Source organism: Sus scrofa, chromosome 13 (assembly GCF_054392235.1).
Source record: "Sus scrofa isolate SSC_HxYL_T2T_F1_AM1 chromosome 13, Sscrofa_HxYL_maternal_Yorkshire_Landrace_v2.0, whole genome shotgun sequence".
Lineage (NCBI taxonomy): Eukaryota > Metazoa > Chordata > Mammalia > Artiodactyla > Suidae > Sus > Sus scrofa.
Genome location: NC_139395.1, coordinates 21116087 through 21138997, shown reverse-complemented (window position 1 = coordinate 21138997; position 22911 = coordinate 21116087). Strand labels below are relative to the sequence as shown.

General features: G+C 37.0%; 1 protein-coding gene across 9 annotated transcripts in view; it reads right to left on the bottom strand.

Moving 5' to 3' along the window:
* KCNH8 (potassium voltage-gated channel subfamily H member 8) overlaps positions 1–22911 on the bottom strand; it is a 447861-nt gene that overhangs the window by 171898 nt on the left and 253052 nt on the right. For 6 of the 9 annotated variants that reach the window (XR_014824099.1, XR_014824096.1, XM_084989956.1 and 3 more), the window contains exon 6: positions 3290–3447. Coding sequence is in view for 5 of the 9 variants with exons in the window: in XM_084989956.1 (XP_084846082.1) it covers positions 3290–3447 (158 nt within the window). In the remaining 4 variants the exon portion in view is untranslated. Of the gene's footprint in view, positions 1–3289; positions 3451–22911 lie in introns of all 9 variants that reach the window. The other 3 variants (XR_014824095.1, XR_014824098.1, XM_084989953.1) reach the window with 1 other exon arrangement.

The window sequence follows — 22911 nt, the reverse complement described above, 5'->3', positions numbered from 1 at the left end:
CAGAGACTTTCACATGTCACCGGTGGGTGAAAAAAAACCCCAAACAAAACCCTATCAAATAGCAGTTTCCTTCATTATCAGGTGGACATAACCACCTTCTAGTTATCAACTAAGGAGGAACAAAAGAAAAAGAAAACAATTAATTAACACACATACTGAGGTCTTTCTAGGTGTTAGACACTTAGCAAGGTATTTTACAGGAATGTCAACTTTTTAGGCTGCTCAGAAACCCTGTAGGAATTTTTATGCTCATTTTAGGCGTATTTTGACGTTAACTTCCCCAAGGATGTCACTTAGATGGTGAGTGATAAAATCTGGATTCATACTTAGGCTTTTTTTCACTATATCACAGTTTCCTTGTCTCATTCACAATTTTCTCTCTCATAGTGCCTTTCATAATGACTTATATATGGTATGTTTTAATAAATAAATGTGCGAGCTATACATAAAACATTTGCCATCAGCAGTTGTGGGCACAGGCAAAGCTAAAGCATGCAATACATTTTTGACGGCTGCAATTCATTTCTGAATTGCAAATCTCTACGGAGATGCACTCACTGGACCCATTTTAGGTCTAGGAAAATCAACACCTTTGTTTCTTTATTTCTGCTTTCCTTTTTGTAAGTCTGTATGGTATAACAATAGCAAACTTATAAACTTCTCCTCATAACTTATGCTTTCCTGGGAAGTATATATAATATTTTGAATAAGCTTTCTATTCAAATAGAATATTTCATGCTGACTAATTTAACAAATTTGTATGCTAATTTGTTAAATAATCATATGCTCACCCCTGTGAAAAGCAGAAAAATTATCAGTGAAAAGAGAGATTCCTTCCTCTTTTTCTTTCTCTCTGAAATAGGTATTGATTCATAGCTTGCATTCTTTTTTTTTTTTTTTTTGCTTTTCACGGCTGCACCTGCAGCTCATGGAAGTTCCCAAGCTAGGGGTTGAATAGGAGCCACAGCTGAGGCCTATACCACAGTTCATGGCAACACTGGATCTTTAACCCATTGAGTCCGGTTTGAACCAGCATCCTCATGGATCCTAGTTGGGTTTGTTAACTATTGAGCCATGAAAGAAACTCCTAGCTTGCATTCTTTACAAAGAATTTGTACATATTTCGTAAGTGAGAACAAAGGGAGTGGAAGTGCAGTGAAAATGTACAAGTATTTAAAATTCATCAAATTATGAGAATTAGACCTTTTCAAAGATTCTTCACTTGCATTAATTTCAAGCAATGAACATTTTAATCCTATCTAAACATATTTTTTTATTTTATATTCTATAATATATTTTAAATTATCCTATTTGTTGAGTGCACAGAAAAATAGAATATATAAAAATATTATTAGTATTTAGTAGCAGAGCAACAAGTTAATTCATATCAGGGTCTATGAAATGGCATTTATTTAACAATTCTCCAGGAAAAGGATAATTCGGGAAAATTTTCTTATCATTTTGTAAATTGTACACTTCTTTGGGATTTTTTGGGGCTGTCTTGCAAAAGCTTTGTTTTAAGTCATTACAGTTTCATTATAGCATACTTATCTAGTCAAATTCAATCTTGAAAAGCACTTTAAAAAGCTCAGATAACAATTCAGTTTAGCACTGATTGATATTATATGCTAGATTTTCCCTAGAGCTTTCCTTTCACTTGAGTTATAAACCTCTTCAAGATGTTGACTCTCAACTTCCCAACTTTTCCCAAAGAAAAGAAAAGAAAAATACTATTGTACAGGCAATTAAAAAATCCACAACTCTGTATTAAATATTCAGGATTATAGTTCAATCTTCATTCTGAAATCAATAATGATAGCATTTTTTTTTTAATCTTTTTAGGGCCTCACCCACGGCACATAGAGGTTCCCAGGCTATGGGTCTAATCGGAGCTGTAGCCACCAGCCTGCACCACAGACACAGCAATGCCAGATCCGAGCCATATCTGTGACCTACACCACAGCTCATGGCAATGCCAGATCCTTAACCCACTAAGCAAGGCCAGGGATCAAACCCGCAACCCCATGGTTCCTAGTCGGAATCACTTCTGCTGCACCACTACAGGAACTCCTGATGGTATTTTTTAATATTGAAAACTATGCTTTTAAATTCTTGACAGAGAATATAATTTCTAAGGGGAGGAGTTATCAAGTAAGCAGGCAACATGTTTAAATTGAACTAAGGTTTAGTAAATTTTTGCCTGCTAAAATCTGTTACTCTAACAGCAAACTGCATTACTGATTCAAAAATGCCATTCTACTTTCCTAAAAATCTCTGTTATAAGGGAGTACTTAAGGCTTTTAAGAAAGTCAATCATTAAATAGTAAAAATAGCTACTACTGCAAGTGGGCACACTTTACTTTCTGTGTGAATACATGAGAATAAAGAATTTAAATGAAGAAAGAGGAGAAGTTACAAATATCAATAAAAATTCAAGAGGGGAGTTTCCGTCGTGGCGCAGTGGTTAATGAATCCGACTAGGAACCATGAGGTTGCGGGTTCGGTCCCTGGCCTTGCTCAGTGCGTTAAGGATCTGGCGTTGCTGTGAGCTGTGGTGTAGGTCGAAGACGAGGCTCGGATCCTGCGTTGCTGTGGCTCTGGTGTAGGCCGATGGCTATAGCTCTGGTCGGACCCTTAGCCTGGGAACCTCCATATGCTGTGGAAGCGGCCCTAGAAAAAAAAAAGGCAAAAAAAAAAAGACAAAAAAAAAAAAATTCAAGAGGATGCTTAGTTTATGTTGGTCATTTTATCATTTAGGTTTTTGTCCAATCCAACGTTTTTATGAAGACTTCTAAGAAGTGATGGAATCCTCTTATTTTAATTTCAGCATTTCTCTCTCTATCTTGATAAGTCTTCTGTTTGTTTTGCCAACAAAGAATGAAATATTCAAGAGATAGAGAGTAAAGGTCATAAAAGTAGAAGGAGTCTTCAAACTCTCCACCAAATTCTTGAGGCAAATATCTGGCTGAGTAACATAAAGTAATACTTATATTCCTGCAGATGGTTTCCTTATCAAAAGATTTGTTTAGTGAGTCATGATTGATGATAAATTCCTAGTTCTAGTTATTTAAATTATCAGAGACAAGTAATGCAAATTTCAAAAGGAAGTAATTTCTTTAAGTGGGGAATCTGGCCTGCATATCTTTAGTTGCCTTGGCCTTTTTATTAAAAGGGGCATGAAATCCTGGACATACGAATTGCTGCAAACATTTAGAACCTGAACATGTGAAAAATAAACATGGGGTAAAACCAACCACCAAGGTCATGTAGAAGGGAGCTCTTTACTCACCACTGTGACATTGAAAGCATACAGGAGGTCAAAAGGCAGGGCAGCGATTAAATCAATGATGAACCAGGTTGTGACATAGTGGATGCAAATTGATCTTGCTTCAAAGATAACTTGGCCAGACTTGCTGACATAAGTTGTTCGAAAATTTAAAATAATATCTGCTTGAGAAAAAAAGAGAGAGAGAAAGAAGTAAGGAGAAAGAAATTAGAAGAAAAGAAGGGAAGACAAGGAGAGAAAAGAGGACAGAAGGAAGACAGGCAGGTGGGCAAGGAGAAAGGGAGGGAGGAAGAAAATTGTATTAAATTAGACTAACAGTAGCCTTTTAACTTATTTGATTGACAATATCCAAAATACTCTTATTGATAGATCCAATTCAATTCAACAAACAGGTATTGGAGAAAGGTGAAGAGAGCAATATTTTCTGAGCACCTAATACATTCCAGACATTGGGTCACATGCTAACATAATTAAAGTAAATAACGATAACAGCAATAGCCAACACTAAATGTTCACTCTGCACCAGACATGGTCCTAAGAATTTTGCATAGATTGTTTCGCTTACTCCTCAGAACATCTTTCACAATAGAGTGTATTAACAACACAGTAGTCAGTACACAGTAGACAGTATTAACAGAGGCAGAGACTAAGTCTTCATAGAAAAAGTAACTCATCCATGATCATCTGGCCAATGGTGACAGAGACGATTATGGACACAAGTACAATTGCAGTCCCTACTCTTTTTCTTCTTCTTTTTTTTTAATCCAATAGTACTCTCTATTCCATGTACGAAGGTTTTACTCATCTCTGTATGGATATGAAATTCATCCCTGTCCTGAAGGTGTTTGTATTCACAAAATACTAGAAATTTCTCATTTGGATTTCTAGGTTTAATTTCCACATTCTGCTTAAATGGATGAGACCATCATTTTCAACCATTCCTTACACCAGCATTTTATATTATTTTTATTTTATATTTGAATTTATATTTATATTTATATTATATTTTATTATATATTTTATATATATATTATACATTTTACAGTATATGCATATATGAGTGTTGGTCAGATGACAAAGCCATAGCCATGTGGATCATCATCAGCTCAATCCTGGAGCTTGTGAATAAACTTCTCAGAGTCTATCACATAGTTCCGGGGTTGCATATCATTAAAGCATCAGAAAAGATCATTCTTTCCTTAATTTGTTTTAGAGTTGAGTACAACCAAGCTGTAGGGAATTTCAGGATTAGTGCATACATGCATGTGTGATGAGGGATGAGAATTTTAGGGATTGGTGATTCCAACAGAAACATATTTTTCTGTAGGACTTTGTTCTTGGGGAGTGTCCTACTTTGGCGACAAAGATCAAAGGAGAGAAGGTAGGGAATGTAGGAAGTAAATACCCCAAAAGAGTAGGAATTCAAGGACTTAGAAAGTGAGCGTGAAGCTCAGAGTTACATAAATTTTAAAAGAACTGGAATACTCATTATAGCTAATTTAAACCACTAAAAATAGGTGGAAGAATGTAGTATGAGGTCAAGAATTTCTTGAGTTCATGATCATAATGATAACAATAATAAAAATTATAATAAGATGCACTTTATACTTGCATATCATTTTTACTTTTCAATTCATATCACATTTGCAGGCAGAATTTTAAGATGAACCCTCCCCCCATGACTCTCACTCTCATATGATCTATTCCTCTTGCGTAAGGGTGATGAAATATCAAAGGATGACCATGCTGTACCACACAGCTAAAGGGAAATGATCCTGCCTGGCCTGACTTAATCTGGTAAGCCCATTTAAGCAGAGTTTTCTTCATCTGCGGTTAAGGGATTGGAAAGCAGTGAAATACACTCTTCCTGGCCTGGAAAAAGCAGCTGCTATATTATGGGAAGGGCCATATGGCAGGGAATGGTAGGTAGCCTCTAATTGCTGAGAGTGACTCTTCATTGACATCTAGCAAGAAATGGAGACCTTAGCTCCATAACCATAAAGAAATGAGATTTATTAATCAGCCACATGAGATTGGTAGAGGATCCTGACCTCCAGAAAGGAACACAGTGTAGCTGACATCTTGATTTTCAACCCTGTGAGGGCCTGAGCAGAGAATTCAGCTAAGCTAGATTTGGACTTCTGACCTATAGAAACTATCAGATACTAAAGAGGTATTGCTTTAGACTGATACATTTATGGTAATTGTGCAGTAATAAACTGACGTAACATTTATTAAGTGATTTGTTTCTCACAGCCTTATGAGATGAGATAATATAGGAATTATGACAAAACAGAAAACTATTACATTATTATAGGTAACAAATGTGTTCTTAGAAGGAGCTCAGTGCTGTTCTAGGACCTCATAATCTCATTGGCTTCTTATACCAATGCTGAGAGGTTAAGTACTTTTATTAATCCCTTTTACAGATGAGAAAACTGAGGCAGAAGAGAAGTCAAATGACCTGCCTAGGATTGGCAGGATAATGAAACCAAAGTACAGGATTAAAACCCTCAGCTAGTTAGTGAAAGAGTGAGATCCAAACACAAGTCTCTTAAATTCTAATTCTCTGTCTTGGGTTCTGGTGCTGTAACAGAGATCTGTTACATCTTAGATCTGGAAGCAAGTTTTAGGTGATTCAAAAAGAAAGAATTAATTGTTCTAGACTATTGTGAATGACCTAACTTATTAAGATGACATTATGAGAAGTTATACTTTTGTCAAAAAATAAAAACATCAAAATACTTCCATTGTTGGCAGTTCCTGCTATGGCACAGAGATTAAGGATCTGGCATTGTTGCATTTTCAGCATAGGTCACAGCTGTGGCTCCAATTCGATCCCTGGTCCAGGAACTTCCATATGTCACAGGTACGGACACTCCTAGAAAAATACTTCTGATGTTAATATTGAAAATACGGAAGGATGAAACTAGTTGATAAGCCATTCTACAAAGGATGAACACAATCACAAGATGATTTTCGCTGCAGATTAAAAATGCTATCATAGCAACATACCCATGCATCACTGAAGCATGGCTGCCAAGAGGGGCCTGGGAGCTCAGGGGAGTGCCTTGAAGTTGCTATGGTAGCATGTGAACTTTCATTCTTTCTGTGTTTAACTTTCTAGACTCACATATTTGTGTATTAGCAGAACAATTTAACAGGTTAGACACCAGCTGCTGAAATTAAGCAGCGATTTCAACTTCACGGTTTTCAAAAGAAAGCTCAGATGAGGCATTTAGTTTTCCAACTTTTTTCTTTTCTTTTTGCTTTTTAGGGCTATATCCACAGCATGTGGAAGATCCCAGGCTAGGGGTCAAATGGGAGCTGCAGCTGCTGGCCTACACCACAACCATACAACGCGGGATCCAAGCTGTGTCTGTGACCTACACCAAAGATCACAGCAATGCCAGGATCCTTAACCCACTGAGCGAGGCCAGGGATTGAATCTGCATCCTCAGTGTTACTAGTTGGGTTTGTTACTGCTGAGCCGCAAGGGAACTCCAAAGTTTCCAACCTATCAGTAAGAAATCCAAAGAGGGGTTTACCAAGCCCTTCAATGAGATTTGCTTTCCAAACTACAGGCTGAGGTAAGCCCATGCGTTCATTATCAAATTGAAGGAACAATTTCCTTGTATATTTACTAACTGATCACTAAGTTCTACCACAAAGTTCAGGGAAAATCCACAGCCACCATCCACACACCTAGGGTGCTCTCCTGAATGAAAGAAATGATTGATTGGTCTTTGGTTGACTGATACATCAAACATTATAAAATCTATGTGGTTAATTATGTGGCTGGCTAAAGAATAAAATAGAGGTGCAGTCTTCTGAATAGAGAAGGTATTTTCTTGGATGAGTTATTACCGAATATCAGATTAGAAGCCTTTTTAAAAAAGCATCTGTCACTCAACTGAGTGAACTGGATAAAAAGAAGACATGCTTCCTCTAAGTTTAAAAAGAAGTAATGATAAGACTTTTATACACAAAAATGTTAGCAGCTAAAGAATAAAAGCTATTTTTAAATGCATGGATGCAAATATACTTTTGAAGTACTTGAATAGTTTCAGGTTTATTTTCAAGGGTAAAAGTGAGATTATATATTATAGCCTAAAATTTCTAGGACTATGGTACAACTGTACAAAGACTGTAGGTTTATTGAGTGATGGGTATTATTTTTAGATAGCTGATTTTTGAAAGAAACACACTTTTGTGATACACGTAAAAATAGACTTAGTTCTGTTGCACTGTGATTTACTAAACATATTTTCATGTTCGTTAGTCTGTGTGGTTCCCATGCCAACTCTGAGGTGTACTATCAAGGACATTTTACTAATGACTCAGGAGATTTAAAGAAATTTTTCAAAGTCATGAAGACAGTAAGCAAGAAAGAAAGAGGGTATCTTTTGATGCTCAATTCCATTTTCCTTTTATTACCTTAAAGATTTCCTGCACTTTCAAATATGTTTTAGAGGCAATAACAATAGGTCAATCCAGGGAAATATATTTCCAATTGTAGCCCTTAGATTCAATTCATCAATGGCCCCACCCAGGTAAAAGAACATTACATTCCAGTCACAGAATTGAATGTGGAGAAATGAACTCTTTTTGATTCTGGAAATACAGAGATTAAGCATTTGTCCAGGGACAACTGGGAATTCACTTTGTATTCTCTCCACTGAGAAGGACTTTGGGTGTGTGTGGGGGTGTTCAATGTAAATATTCCCTTATTGAAAGGGCAAAGATAAGTACATGTTCTTTAAGAGCAAGGAAAACATAGAATAAAATTGGATTGTGATGAGGGAGAAAGCCTTCCAGAGCTGATGTCCCTCATAAGAGAACAATGGAGGCAAAGTGGAGATGCACCAATGTTGCCTGCAGCTGCTCTGTCTCCTGAGGTTGTCCCACTTCCCATCAAGTTTTACATCTTCGGTGAATTAAATCAGGGACTCATTCAAATGTTGCAGTAAGAATGTAGCCTCCTCCAGACAATCCACAACCTCCCTAAAAGGCAGCAGTGCGGTTTTCATTTTGAGATATCTTAGAAAGCCTAAGTAAGAGGCTTTTCAACTTTAGGTTGAACAACAAATGAAAATTCATTGATATCCACATTTTTATATTTTATTTTTCTTATTTTTTCCATTTATTATCAATGGGCACAGCTGTCCCTAAGTATATGTACACACACAGTTTGACTCAGAGAAACCACTCCCCAAACCATAATGAATTATTTCCTAAGAATTTAGGACCTACAAAGGTTAATGCCACATGTATGTGTATACACATTAGCAGTCTCTGATGGTACATGGTGCTGGGCTTCTGGGCTTCTGGGAAAGAGTAAATAGGCAGGGCAATAGAGAATTACAATACCTACTCTATTCGGTTTACAGCATTTCAAAAAAATTGGTCACAATATACCCACCAAAAGGAGGCAGAATATAATTGGTGATTCAGATGGTACTGAATTATTTTCCAGGATGATTAGTTTACCTTCTTTTATTTGGGTTTTACATAAGCACGATTAAAAGAAAGACAAATAATACAGAGATAACCGTACATGTTCAGGTCTCATATTGTTAACATCTCCAGAAACAAGTGCTTCATTTCTCTCCCTCCCTAAATGGTTGTTAAGTATGGGAACTAAAAGGCAAGAAGATTAAATCAAGTTTTTCCCACTTGATTTCCTTAAGAACTATGTACCCCCCAAAAGGTTAAACTTGAAATGGCACAAATCAGTAGATTTCTTTTCTTTATTAGCATGCATGCCAGATGGGAAATAATTTCAATATAATATTGGTTTGCCCATTAAAAAGTAAATTAAAATATAATGGTGTGCATAAGAGCATATGCACCAAATACAAATAATTAATATCTTCATTTAGCCATTTCTTTAAAAATTAATCAGTGTAGTACAGCGTGGGTGGAGAGAATTTTAACTAAACCAGCTGCTGACTAATATTCTAAGGATACCCTGTCTTTTTTCATTGATTGTGAGGCACTCCTTTGTACACAGTGTGATGCCACAGCAAATTTGAGCTGGACGGTGTGCAAAGGAGTAACTGGGAGCTGATTAATGAAGAGGCTTGAGGGACTTAAAGTCCTAAGAATGATTATAATTGATCGCCAACATTAGTGGGTGAGATTTCCATACCACTAGATCCCTGCTCATCTTGTCAGCATTTGCCCCTCTTTCTTACCTGAAATGAAAGGTAAAAGAAAAGGAAGGGCATAAGATGCAGTGAAAAGCAGCATTTAAGAGCAACTGCCTGCAGAAGAAAAGGGAAGGCTGAAATGGGTCAAGGGGTAGCTGATGCTGTCATTGGCTCTGTTCTGTACCAAGATCAGGGTGGTACAGGGTGGACTCTTACATCAGTTTTGACCCTCAACATCAATGTCAGATGGACCCACCCAGAAGAGAAGTCCTTCCATCCTAATGTCTCTTTGAATGGAAGAACCCCATCTGTGTCATACTTCACAAGGAGGAGTGAATCAGGCATTGAATGCTTCCAGCAATGGCGAGCCCTCTGCCTTCTGAGAGTGCTCTCTTAGTCTGATAGTCTAGATAGTCCTTCTTTCCTCATCTGGATGTCTTCCTCCTTATAACTCCCTTTACTTGGTTCTAGTTTTGTCCTTGGCAGCAACACAGATTAAATGGTTCACTTCAACCGAAAAATAAATATAAATATTCTTCTTATAAGTATTTGAGATCAGTTATCAATTTTTTTTGTGCCCAACGCTGTATACCTCCATTTCCTTCAACCATCTCTTACTGATATGGTCCTTTTCCCAGCTCTGATGCTTTTCTCTAGTTTGGTAGTTTACACAGCAAAGTCTCACCGATGACAGGATTTGAGCTTTTGCCTTTTCTTTCCTTCCTTCCTTTCTTCCTTTCTTCCTTCTTTCCTCCCTCCCACCTCCTTCCCTCTCTCCTTCTCTCTTCCTTCGTCTTCTCAAGCTAAACTTTCATTCATGTTACACAGTGAGCTGCTTCATCAATTTTTACTTTGAAAAGAAAATTTCCAGTCTTGAACACAATAAAAAAGAGAAAACCACTCATGTAGTTAAATATTGTCCTTTTGAAAGTAAGGTACTGAGAAAGGTAATAGGATATGTGATCCCCAAATATGCCACTTGGGCATAACAATTATTTTGGGGTGAAGGCAAGTGAGAAGCAACAAAACCCAGAAAAGCTCCCTGCTCTCCTCCTATTTGCCTAAAAGTAGGAAGGACATAAACTTTCAAAAGGGTCCCTCCTCTCTTCTCTACCAGGAAAGACAAACATTCATTCTCCAGACATAGCTTGTCCAATAGGCTGACCATAGCAAATATACACACCCTCCCCAGCAGTGTTTCCATAGTTCTCACTATTCCACAGTCTCACCAACAGTCAACGGGATAGTAGTATTATGTTTCTAGTAATACATTTAGAACTGGTTTTCCTTTTAGTAATGTAGCCTTAACACATTGTTGAGGGATCTTAAAAACAAAACGAAACAAAACCAAACTCTTGTAATGCTATCAGCTGAAGTAAACTTTTACCAATTTAAATCCCCCGATAAAGGTTTTTATACAGATTGCTCTCAATTGACCACTCCTATCTTTATTAAAAGATCTAGCTACAGCTTTCAGCTTTGCAACATCTTTAAGTACCATACAACTATCACAATTGAGGACCCTGAGCAGGGTCCTCAGCACTCAAAGACAGGCAAGGCATCCAAAAGAAGCCTGTTTCTGATGGTGACCATGACCTTTGATGTTTTTCTTATCTGATGTCATTCTACCTCTCAGTGCACAACAAAGCCCCATTATGTGAATAAGCTGGCAGGTCACAGGAGAGACAGCACAGATTCCCAGTAGATTTCTATGAACACTATCCCCTATTGTCTATGACCAATGATTATTATACTAACTTTGTACATTGCTTTCATTTTATTGTATAAAGTTGCCATCTCAAAAACCTTCCATGTAACATGCACAGTACTATGTATACAAACCACCAATTTTGGCTCCCTATAAATTATCCACTTTTTCAAAAGGTGCTACTTTAACTCTAAATTAGATATTGAACTTTGGAATCGTTTGATTATTTTTAGTAAAATAATTTAATTATTAAACATAAACCCACTGAAAAACTATGATTTATGCACATACTGCTTAATAATATAAAATCTTTTAGCATACGTATTCTGTTTATATATAACTATAGCTATAACTTTATAGTGATAAGACTTTCACATATAACTACAGTAGAAAATAAAAGGACTAGCACATCTATAATATCGTCATGAATTTTTTTAAAAAAACTAATAAAGTCAATTTCATATGAAGTAAATATTGATTATTCAAGTAACATGACTTATAATTAATGAAGACTAAGATGAATAATAAACAATGTGTTTACCCTGGAAGTTCCTATTGTAGCTCAGCAGGTTGATGATGCAGGTTCAATCCCTGGCCTCGCTCAGTGGGTTAAAGGATCTGGCATTGCCATGAGCTGTGGTGTAGGTGGCAGAAATCGCTCACATCTGGCATTGCTGTGGCTGTGGCATAGGCTGGTCACGGCAGCTCTGATTTGACCTCTAGCTGGGGAACTTCCAAATGCTGAAGGTGTGGCCCAAAAAAGAAGAAAGGAAAAAAGAAAGTGTGTTAATCTAGTTCATGTTTTCCCCAGTGTGAAATCCATCATATATATCCTCCTTAGAGAGAAAAATTTTAGGTTAAATAATAAGAGCTTTTATAGTTACACATCATTTTACATTTTCATTAAGACTTTCATGTTCACTTTCATATATGAAGAAAATAAAATTCTCAGTACTTTTGTGATAGTCTTTAGTGCCATTTGACAGATCTTTCTGGCTCTCTACCTCCTGATATATTTCCCAGTGCCTGAAGAGATTAAGTGAATCTCTGGACTTGCTTTGGCTAAAATGGTGAGAGCAGGAGTAGCCAAAACACTTCTGCGCAGAACATTAAAAGTTAGTATGCAATTCCTCACTTTTTCTTCTTCCTGCCTTGATGATCATGGAAATATGTGGCAAGATGGGGCCGCTAAAAGCCTGGGATTCAAGGTGACTACAGGACACAGAGCTCACAGCTGATCCACAGTGGGTGCTTAGTATGAGGGAGATGCAAACCTTCGTGTAATATCCCACTGAGAGTTTGAGGTTGTTTGTTATCATAGCAAACTCTAGCCCATCCTGACAGACATTCTTAAAAGGTTATAGAGAAGAGTGGTTCACAGTGAGAATTCGGCATCAGGCTCCCAGGTTGGAAACCACTGAGCAGGTACCAGTTGCCTTTGCTGTTATAACTACCAGTAATACCACTACCATCTTCAGGCATCAAAACTGAGAATCAGAGACCATGAAGGATTTATCCAAGGCTGCCTCACATATTCATACTATTATTTTATTGTTATTTTATAGACTTCATACACATAATATAATGGTGTTAAAATGACAATAAAATAATAATGAAAAATAATAGGTAACAATTATTAAATTCTTGTTATGTGATAGGGGTTTAGTGCTATACATGTATAAGCTACTTTGATCCCCACATGGTCTCTGTGAAGTAGATACTATGTCCTTGAGTGATGATGGGTTATAGACTCAGAATTAACTTGCTTAAAGTTACCCAACTAGAAAGCAATAGAGCTGGAATTTACACTTAGAGTCTGTGTGTATGCTACCATCAGAATATTTTTTTACGATATTTCTTCCTCTCTTTCCAGCCTAGGAAGGAGATTCTTCTGGTGGTATCTATAACATTATTTTTGAGATTTATGTAATTTTTAGAGTCATAAAAAGATACAGCATTTTGACCATAGGTTGCCACATGCAAAATTGTCCAACATATCTCAAAAAAGTTTTATTTTAAGAATTACATATATATGGTATACTATTCTCAAAATGGACAGCTTGATACATTTTCCTGAAGTTGACAATCTTTGTCAGCACAATGGATAGAGATACAACTAGGACCAGAACACTAGAACCTTCCATGATCCTGTCCAGTTATTAACCCCTCAAAGTCACTGTTGTCCCAATTATCATATATTGATTTTTCTCATAGTTGGGAACTCTGTATAAGTGGAATCATATAGTATATACTCTTGTACATAAATTCTTTCATAAGACGTTGCCTATGTACTTTTCATCAATTGGTACCATGGTACCAAGTTCACTATTTTTTAACTGCTGTACAGTATTTCATTGTATAGCTATACAGCAATGCACTTCTTAATTCTATTGTTGTTGATAATCTTACTTGCCTAGTTTCTAATTTGGGCTTAAACACACACACACACATACACACACAATACCTATATTTCCTTGTGCAGGTATAGGTATGTGTTGGTTATATGAATCAAATATCTGGGTCTTAAAGTAATTATATAAGTAATTATATATTTTACTTTAGTAGATGCTGGCAAAGTGTTTACAGAGAGATTGTACAAATTTACATTTCTACATACTCTATATGAGATTTCAGGTTGCTCCATATCTTCCCACATCTTTGGTAATTTAGTAATTTGGTTTTGTTTTCTTTGCTTTTTTTGTTTGTTTTGTCTTTTTGCCATGCTAGTGGTAGTAAAATTATTTTTATTTCCCTAATGATATCAAGCACATACTAATTTCATATTTGGGTAGCTTCTTTCATGAAGTTTTGGTATAAGACTTTTGTCCATTGAAATATATTTCCCTCCCTTTTCTTTTAATGATATCTAGGAATTGCTATTATATATTCTGAATATGTGTTGTGTTCTGTTTAGGAATTTAGGCCTATGTGAAGGTAATTAAGATATTCTACTATGATGTCTCCTAGGAGTTTTCTTTTTTAGCTTTCACATCTTGTCTACAATCCAGTTGCAATTGATTTTGGGCATGGTATGATGCAGGAGTCAAGATTTATATTTTCCCAGTGGATATCCAATTGATTCACCACCATTTAACCATTTCCCCAAAGCAGTTCAGTGACACTTTTGTCATAAATCAGGTGATCATGTATATGCAGATCTGTCTCTGGTCTCTACATTTTGTTCCCATGACCTGCCAATCTGTTAGACACTAGTTTTTCCAGCATAGTCAGAAACAGCTGTGTTCAAGCTATATTCAAGGGCTCTCAATAGCTTCAAAATATGACTAGTATATTTAACTTCTAAAGCATAAATTGATTAGTCACAAATCTGAAGTACATTTAAAAAACTAAATGGATTTTTATTTGAAATATTTGAATTTCGAATATAGAATTTGAAGTGTTTGAAATAATAGAATCATGCTTGCTTAAGGGAAAAATAGATTCTCACTTAAGCACATTATGATTTCATAGTTATTTTTAGGAATGCTGTCAGTAGACATTACATGGCTGTTATGCCAGAATTGCTTTTCTATATTTCAGTCTTTTTTAGTCACTGTGAAGAGTAAAATCACAAAAAGATCAATACTCTCAAGCTACACCCATCTGATTTCAGTAAAGTATGAGCAGGCCCTGGCCAAAATGCCAACGTTGGGGCAAAGAGTAATTCTTCACTCATGTTACATTCCAGTCACTGAAGTCAAAGGAAAGTTGGGAAATGAAATGGTATTTGTTTTATCAATTCTCCCTCAGGGCTGTTTGAGTAGAGAGAGAGCAGCCCAACTGAAAGCAACTCTTTTGCCCCTTTCCAGTTTGCCCATTTCTCCTTCCCTCTAACCTTAAAAGAACCTAATTTATAGGAATGAGATCACTAATCGATTTAACCTAACTCTTGATTTATGTTCTCCAGTATGCACACCACGCCTTGCCTAACCTGTTGATTCTTTTTCTAGATAAAAAGAAGTAAGAATGAATTAAGTAAAGAATGGTTAGCTTTCCACCCCCAAGAGCCCCCTGAGCAATTCTGCAGGCAGATCACATAGGCAAGGTAGCATCTGAAGAGTCAACCACTCTGCACTCAATAGAGGATTATGCAGAGCCCAGGGTCCTGACTTGAAGATTCACTCAGATTCTCACCTCCTTTTTCCTTTTTAAAATGTCATGCACTGAGGGTGTGGGATGGAAAGGATATAGAATTGAATTGTGATAAACACTGTACAACTATAAATGTAATAAATTCATTGAGTAATAAAAAATAATAAAAAAAGAGAAGGAAAAATAAATAAACAATTAAAAATGGGTCCACCTTCTCCCCTGACGGTCAACTTTCCTTTCTATTGCCTCTTGAATTATTGGCTGTTTTTTTTTTTATTTTTTATTTTTATTTTTTTGTCTTGTTTTGTTTTTTGGGGGCCTCACCCACGGCATACGGAGTTTCCCAGGCTATGGGTCTAATCGGAGCTGTTGCTGCTGGCCTACGCCAGAGCCACAACAACACCAGATCCAAGCCGCATCTGTGACCTACACCACAGCTCACAGCAGCACCAGATCCTTAACCCAATGAGCGAGGCCAGGGATTGAACCCGCAACCTCATGGTTCCTAGTTGATTCGTTTCCATTGTGCCACAACAGGAACTCCAATTTTTGGCTTTTGAGCAGCAAGCAGTGGAACCTGAGTTTGGTAACACAATAAGTCAACTCACTATCAGCAGGCTTGTAAGAGCCAAGAATTCATCTTGGTAGCTGGATCACCAAAGCCAAGAAAAGAAGTCACAAGGCTAGCAGAAAACTTACTTAAAACTCTAAGTATTCACACTGGAACTCAACAAGATGGAAGAGTACTGACTGGAGTGGAGCAGGAGAAATTCCAAGGCTAGTTAATGCTGGGATGCACCTGGTTTACTGTCAGTCAGAGACGACTGCTCCGGGGGGTTAATCTATGGCTTGGAAATATACAGTATCAAAGGGGCTAACAATTAGAGCTAGACCCTTTAAAGAAATGAAGTCTCCAATTATTTTTTTTTGTATTTCACATTGAAATTTCTTTTTACATTCTTATGGTTTACCCTTTACACTTATCATATGGTGTTTCTGGAGAAGAAGGAAGAAAAGCTCCTGCATCTGTTTATATAGTTAAAATAGAGTCTCTAGAGTTTCTCAGTGATACTCCAGAAAGAATAGAACAGAACTCCCCAAACCCACCAACCCTATGTTTTTCTGTTTATTATATTTTCTACTGATTTTAGCTACTTACTTCTACTTATTTTCTACTTATAGGGCAGTGTCTGTTGGTGTAAAAATAAAAGTTAACAAAACACACGTTATTTGTTAAAAATGACCCAATCATGTACACAGGAAAGGTCTTGTCTTCAAATTAGCCTTTTATTGTACTGAAATAGTTTCATGGCTATTTTTCTAGCAATATCAACAAAAACACTAGCGTAAGAAGATGCTACAAAATTCAGGTATCTCAGGACTGAACACCACAACAAACTGTAAGGCTAAGTTTCTTCTAAGAAGCTGTTTTCTGAGGCATCATTTAACAACTGAGTAATGTAAATGTGGTGTTTTGCTGTTACTAGTAGTTACTTGACATTTTTTGGGTGACTTTGATGAATTTTATTTCCCAAACTATTGCTATTTGCTTACTTTGCATTTGAATAGCCATCAGTACTGATGCTATCCTGAACACATATTTAAATAGAAGCAAGAATGCATACTTTGCTCTTAGATTCAACCACAATTGACCCAACTTACTTCTAGATTGTTACTGGCCATGCATTCCGTATACTTCATTTCAGTTGTTATCGAACTTTTCATATTTTGGCCGGTTCAGATTTTCAATCTGTTATGAAAGTAAATCTCTTGATGATAAGAATTCATTTGTATTATCTTAATAAACATGTCTGAGACAGGGGCTGATCTGGTCAAGTATCACCCTCCACAGCTGTTCACTATTCTTCCTCCTACTTTTCTTTTATGTGGCATCTTTAATGGGCATGTATATTATTACCTTTGCTTATCAATACAGCTCACTACTTGGAAAGAACTGACTTGGTGTCTTGTAATAGAGGAGATTTGAAATGCTTTCAACACATGCAACAGCAAAGCTCTTAATAAATGACTGTGGAGAAATAGTTTATTTAGTTGTTTTGCAGGCAGAAGATTTGCATGCTATGTTGATATTAGGATCTGAACTCTGTGAGTAAAGTCATTCCCATAAAGTCAGAATTACACCCCAAAGAATGTGAGACATTGTTAAAGTATGTCATTGCCTCTAATATTTAAAACAGTTCTTTGCTTTTCTTCTCTCTCTTTCCTTCAGCCTAAAAGCCCTATAAATGCAACTCTAGGATATAATGCAAAATATACCTGTTCACCAAAATTCATATTCCCTCTTTTCCAGAATAATAGAATTGTAGCTTGATGACATTCACAGGCCCCTTTGCAACTAATGAGGTCATGTGGCTAAGCACTTGCAGGTGGAAGTATTGTGTGCAAATTTTATCCTCTTTGCATTAATTGTGTATATTGGCTTTTTCATGCTCTTTGCTCTTCTGTTTTTCTGGCTAGAATAGAGGATGAAGCGACCTTAGAAGCTGTCTACTAAAGATGGTAAAGCCACCATTAGCCTCAGTCCTTAAATGACTATTCAGAGAACCACTTGCCCCAACTCCTCTCTACTGGCCTTCAATACACTCAGCAGAACACTAGGTGAGAGAGAATAAATTTCTACACCTCATAAGTCATTGAGTTGTTGTGGCTCTTCTTATATCTTTTTAAATCTAACCCACATACAAAGCACAGCCCGCAACTCTCTCCTTCTATTACTTAGTAATTTAACAGCTCCCAGCTTCCTGAAGTAGTACTTTGGTGGCTGGTCTTGACAGTCCAATTAAAACGTGACTTTTTATCATTTATGGGGAAAGACTCACCCTTTTCTCCAGCCTCTATGAAGAATGAGAGTACTCCTAAGCAGTAGTTCTTCTTTCCCAATCCCTGCTCAAAAACGGATCAGCATCGTTTCAACACAAACCCTTCCTGCGGCTGCTCCTAGGTATTCGACCTGCTGGTGGGCTTGCTAAAGTGCCAACTCAAAGTTGCCACTTGCCATCTACTTTTACAAGGATTAAATCATGAGCTGCTGCAGCTACTGACCTTCAACATCCCCTTTAAGGCACTAAAATCATTCAGTTGATGTCTGCTCTTTGTGATGCTAGTAACCTTCTGCAAAAAATGTCTGCTTGATTGCATGGACCTCTGCCTCTTTACCAAAATCACGCATGTACTGACTTTCCCCCCTACTTCTTTGGAGAAGTTTCTTAGAGCTACCTGAAATGCTCTCCCTGAGCTATAGTCCTCATTTTGCCTCAGATAAAACCTAACTCTTGACTCTCACATTGTGCATATTTTTCCAGTTGACAAAAGTCAGGGTATTAATATGACCCATTGAGGTCACTCCGGCGTCTACTTGAAGATTAAATACAGAATAGCCCGTGACCTTTGAATTTCAGGTAAAGAATAAATAATTCTTTAGCATAAGTATGTCCCATAAATAGAAAAAGTTATTTTATGCTACAACCATCCTTGGACTGTTACGCTCTCAGGAGACATCCAGAAAGGAAAGTAATCTTTCAGAAAAAGACTAACAAGCACCATTTGACAAACAAGAGGCTACAGGTGACTGGAAGACTCTTTTGAGGGCTTATTACAATCGTTAAATAAAGCAATAAACATAAAAATATTTGTCTTAAACCTTCTGTTTAAAATGTTTGCTCTTCATTTCCCTTTGTATTTCCTTTACTTTTAAAGTGACTTAAGCTATTTCAGATTCTTTTTCTACAACCTGGAATAAATATTACTACCAAATTTCATTCTTAACTGTATTATAGTATGTAAGGTCAGCCTTAAAAATATCGTGAGACAGGAAAAACAGGAAGTAGCTCTTTGCAATTTCCATCTTCTTAAAGGGTTGTTCTAAGTTTTAAACAAGATAATGTCAATAACTATGCTTTGAATATTCTAATGTTTTCTACAGAAATGAGGTACCAGCAATTTTTAAAATCAGACTTAATTAACATCTTTTGTTTTTCTGAGTGAGATCATCTTTTTTTTCCAGGCCAATATCCAATTCAGCATAAGTGAATCACTGTGTTCTTTACTTCTTTCCTATAGTAGTCAGTTTCAAATTTTAAACATAAATTTCTTGAGCAGTTACTATACCCCAAACAAAAGGAATCCGTGTATTCATGCCCAACTCTGCTTCTAAGAGTGTGGTCTTTATCCAGTGGCCCTATTCATGCAACGTCCCTTCAAACACTGTACTCCAGGAATACATTTCATTTTGCTCGAAGGCCTAGGCTCAGATAGAATTATGAAAGAGTGAAAAAGGAAAATTTCCTTTTCCCTTGTTGATTTTTTTGGCTGGTTGAATAATTAAGATGATATAAGACAGATTAACAGGAGAAAAATCAAACTTAATTACATATACACAGGGAATCTGCACAAACATGGGATTCCAAAGGCACTCAGGCAAAATGAGGTATATATTTCATTCTAGACTAAAGAAAAGTGGGCAGGAGTTCCTGTTGTGGCTCAGTGGGTTAAGAACCTGACTACTATCCATGAGGATGCCTGCCGGTTTGATCCCTGGCCTTGCTCAATGGGTTAAGGGTCTGGTGTTGCTGTGAGCTGTAGTGTAGGTTGCAGACACAGCTCGGTTCTGGCATTGCTGTGGCTGTGGCGTAGGCTGGAAGCTGCAGCTCTGATTCGACCCCTAGCCTGGGAACATCCAAATGCCATGGATGCAGCCCTAAAAAGAAAAAAAGGGGTGGGGGGCAGAGGTCTAGGACTTGAAAGGGAAGAAAGGCAACTCAGAGGAGGATGTAAAAAGAGCCAATATTTTGTAAACCAAATGTTTACTCAGCCACATAGAAACAATGGGACACAGAAAAGAATTTTAACAGACTTTGCTAATCTAATACACCTAGTTCATATTGTACGACAGATTTCCTTGGTGATAGTTCTCTTTCCTTGAATAGGCCCTTGCTTTAAATTCTTTTAGGCAGTTAAGTGAGGGGGGGGGGGCGCTAAAAAGAAAAACTCCCTGGGTCTTCTGTTTCTTCTGCATGCCATAGAGACACATATTGGGGTGGCCAACTTTGCTTCCCTTCAGTGAATAACCATAGGCATAGCTGATTGCTTGTTGCCACCTTGGTAAGTTCATCCTCATTCCAGATGCTCGGCCCTCATGGTTTCTCCCACTTTCCTATTAACTTTTCTTTTCTGATCACCCCTTTCAATCCAACACTAATATGTACCAGTTCTACATCTATTTCAAAATACACCACAGATGTCTTTCCCGCAGTCCTGGAATCATACTACACAGCTTGGAGCAAGGCTGCCACTGCTCTTTTACTTTCTGCTGAGTTTTTCACAGTTAGGCAATCTTCCTCAATGATTGCATAAGCTTCTCAAATATGGAGAGAATGCCTTCAATTTTTTCAATACCATTTTCATCACCCAAATCTTGGTATCAGGTTTATATCAGGCTTGCCTTTATATAGTTCTTTCTGTTTTGTTTTTTTTTTTTTTTTTTTTTTTTTTTTTTTTTTTTTTTGACTGCATCCAAGACATGAGAAGTTCCCCAGTCCAGGGATCAAAGCTGTGCCACAGCAGTGACCCCAGTAACTGCAGTGACAATGCTGGATCTTTAACATACTGTGCCACAAGACAACTCCCTATAATTCCTATTAATTAATTGACAGAAAAGATTTTATAATTTCTAGTGATCATTATGTCCAGCTGAGTTGAGGCTATTGCATTTCCTTGCTTCTCTGCACGTCCAAGGGTCTCCCACCTAGGATTTCATCAGAGAAAGATGGCATCCTAACACTTGGCTTTTGGGATCGTTGGGCTCACCCCATGTCACTCAAATTCACCATTTGAAGAGTCTTCACAAGCTCTTGATGTATTTGCAAGAGGCTGGGTAGGGCACCAAACCCAAGCAATTTCCCAAGCTGTTTGCCTAATGGTACTAGCTTGTTAAGGATTAGTAACTCCAAAGAGGGCTTTTCTGTTTAAAAATAAAAGTCACCTCTGGGACCATATAAAGAAAGCCAGGCAAGCCTGTCTTTGGAAACAAGGCTGTTCAAATCAATGAGCCATATACATTTCATATTTTGTTTTTCTGAACTTTGGAAGTAGGTTAACAATAGTTTACTGCACACTGTGGATCAGATATGGTAATGGCTTGGAGGGACTAGAGAAGTAAATATACTGTCCAGTTCATATCCTCCAGGAGCTCAGAGCTTATTTATGGCATGTCTGTGTGGGGAGAGAAATAGGCAATTATGAAATAGGGTTGAAGAATGGGCAAGAAAAACCATGCAAACAGTGCATAAGGGAAATCTCAGCAGACTCATGGTGATAGATCTAAGAAGAGTTAAAAAGAAGACTTTGCAGGAGCAGTTAAAGATATTTTAAGAATACTCCAAGAATAAGAAGAATTCGCTTGGATAAAGAGAAGCTAAGCAAATGTCTCACCCTTTTTTTCTTTGGAGCAGAAAACGCAGAGGATACGAAAACACAAGGGATGTGAGAAATGACACGAGTGATGTAAGGAACTGTAAGTAATCTGTGGTGGCCAAAGCCCCAGAAAGGAGGAGCATGTGGTGACAGATCAAAGGATAGAGATATAGGGTCCAGGCCATGGAGAGCCTTCTAGATATGTTGAGGGATTGCCATCATTTGAGTGACATACTGGTCCTCAACAAGTATTTAATGAATTGAATGATACATAAAGAAATATAAATAGACCTAGGTGACCATAATGTTCTTTGTTGTCTAAAATATTTAAACAGGAGTCTCCACTGTGGCTTAGCAGGTTAAGAACCCAACTAATATTCATGAGGATGCTGGTCTCACTCAGTTGGTTAAGGATCTGGAGTTCCTGAAAGCTGCAGCAAAGGTCACAGATGCAGCATAGATCTGTTGTTGCCATGGCATAGGCTAGCAGCTGCATCTCTGATTTGACCCCTAGCCTGGGAACTTCTGTATGCCACAGGTACAAGCTTTAAAAAGAATTTTAAAAAACTTCTCAATATATTCAATGCCTATTTTGTTTTATATATTATTTAAATATTTATCTTAAAGCTTTTGCGGCAATGGGAGAAAAGATATTCCAATGGCAAATGTTAAATGCATGAATTGAAATGGGAAATATAAGCCACGTAATAAGGTCATTTTTACTTAGAGAACATAATTTTTTTTAACTGCAAGAAAATACACTTGAAAAAGTGGACAGAGGAGAGAATGACACAGTAAAGTTCATGTTTGGGAAGAGGCAAGTGGAAAAAAACCCTCATTACTCTGTAATAAGTTTCTAAATCAAGAACTCACAATTTTCTTCTGGGATTCTAACTTTAGTAATATTCTATTCTTACTTTCCATGCCTTGTTCAAAACAAGCACTATTGTTTCATATTTTATGAGGACGTATTACTTCTCATAGTCTATTTACAGTAATATGTAAGTCGCAGGCAGCATCATTCTCGGATGTGTGCTAAGATGATTTTCCTCCAAATTTGCCATCTCACAAATCTTTCAGATTTAAAAATAATTCAGATACACTGTGAAATAAGTTTTGTGTTTGTTTGCAAATACAACTCTATTTTTCATACATATCTAATCTCAAGAAAAAAGGAATAAATAACAATAATACAATGTTAATAACACTATCTGAATCTATTGAGTGAATGATTAGTATTA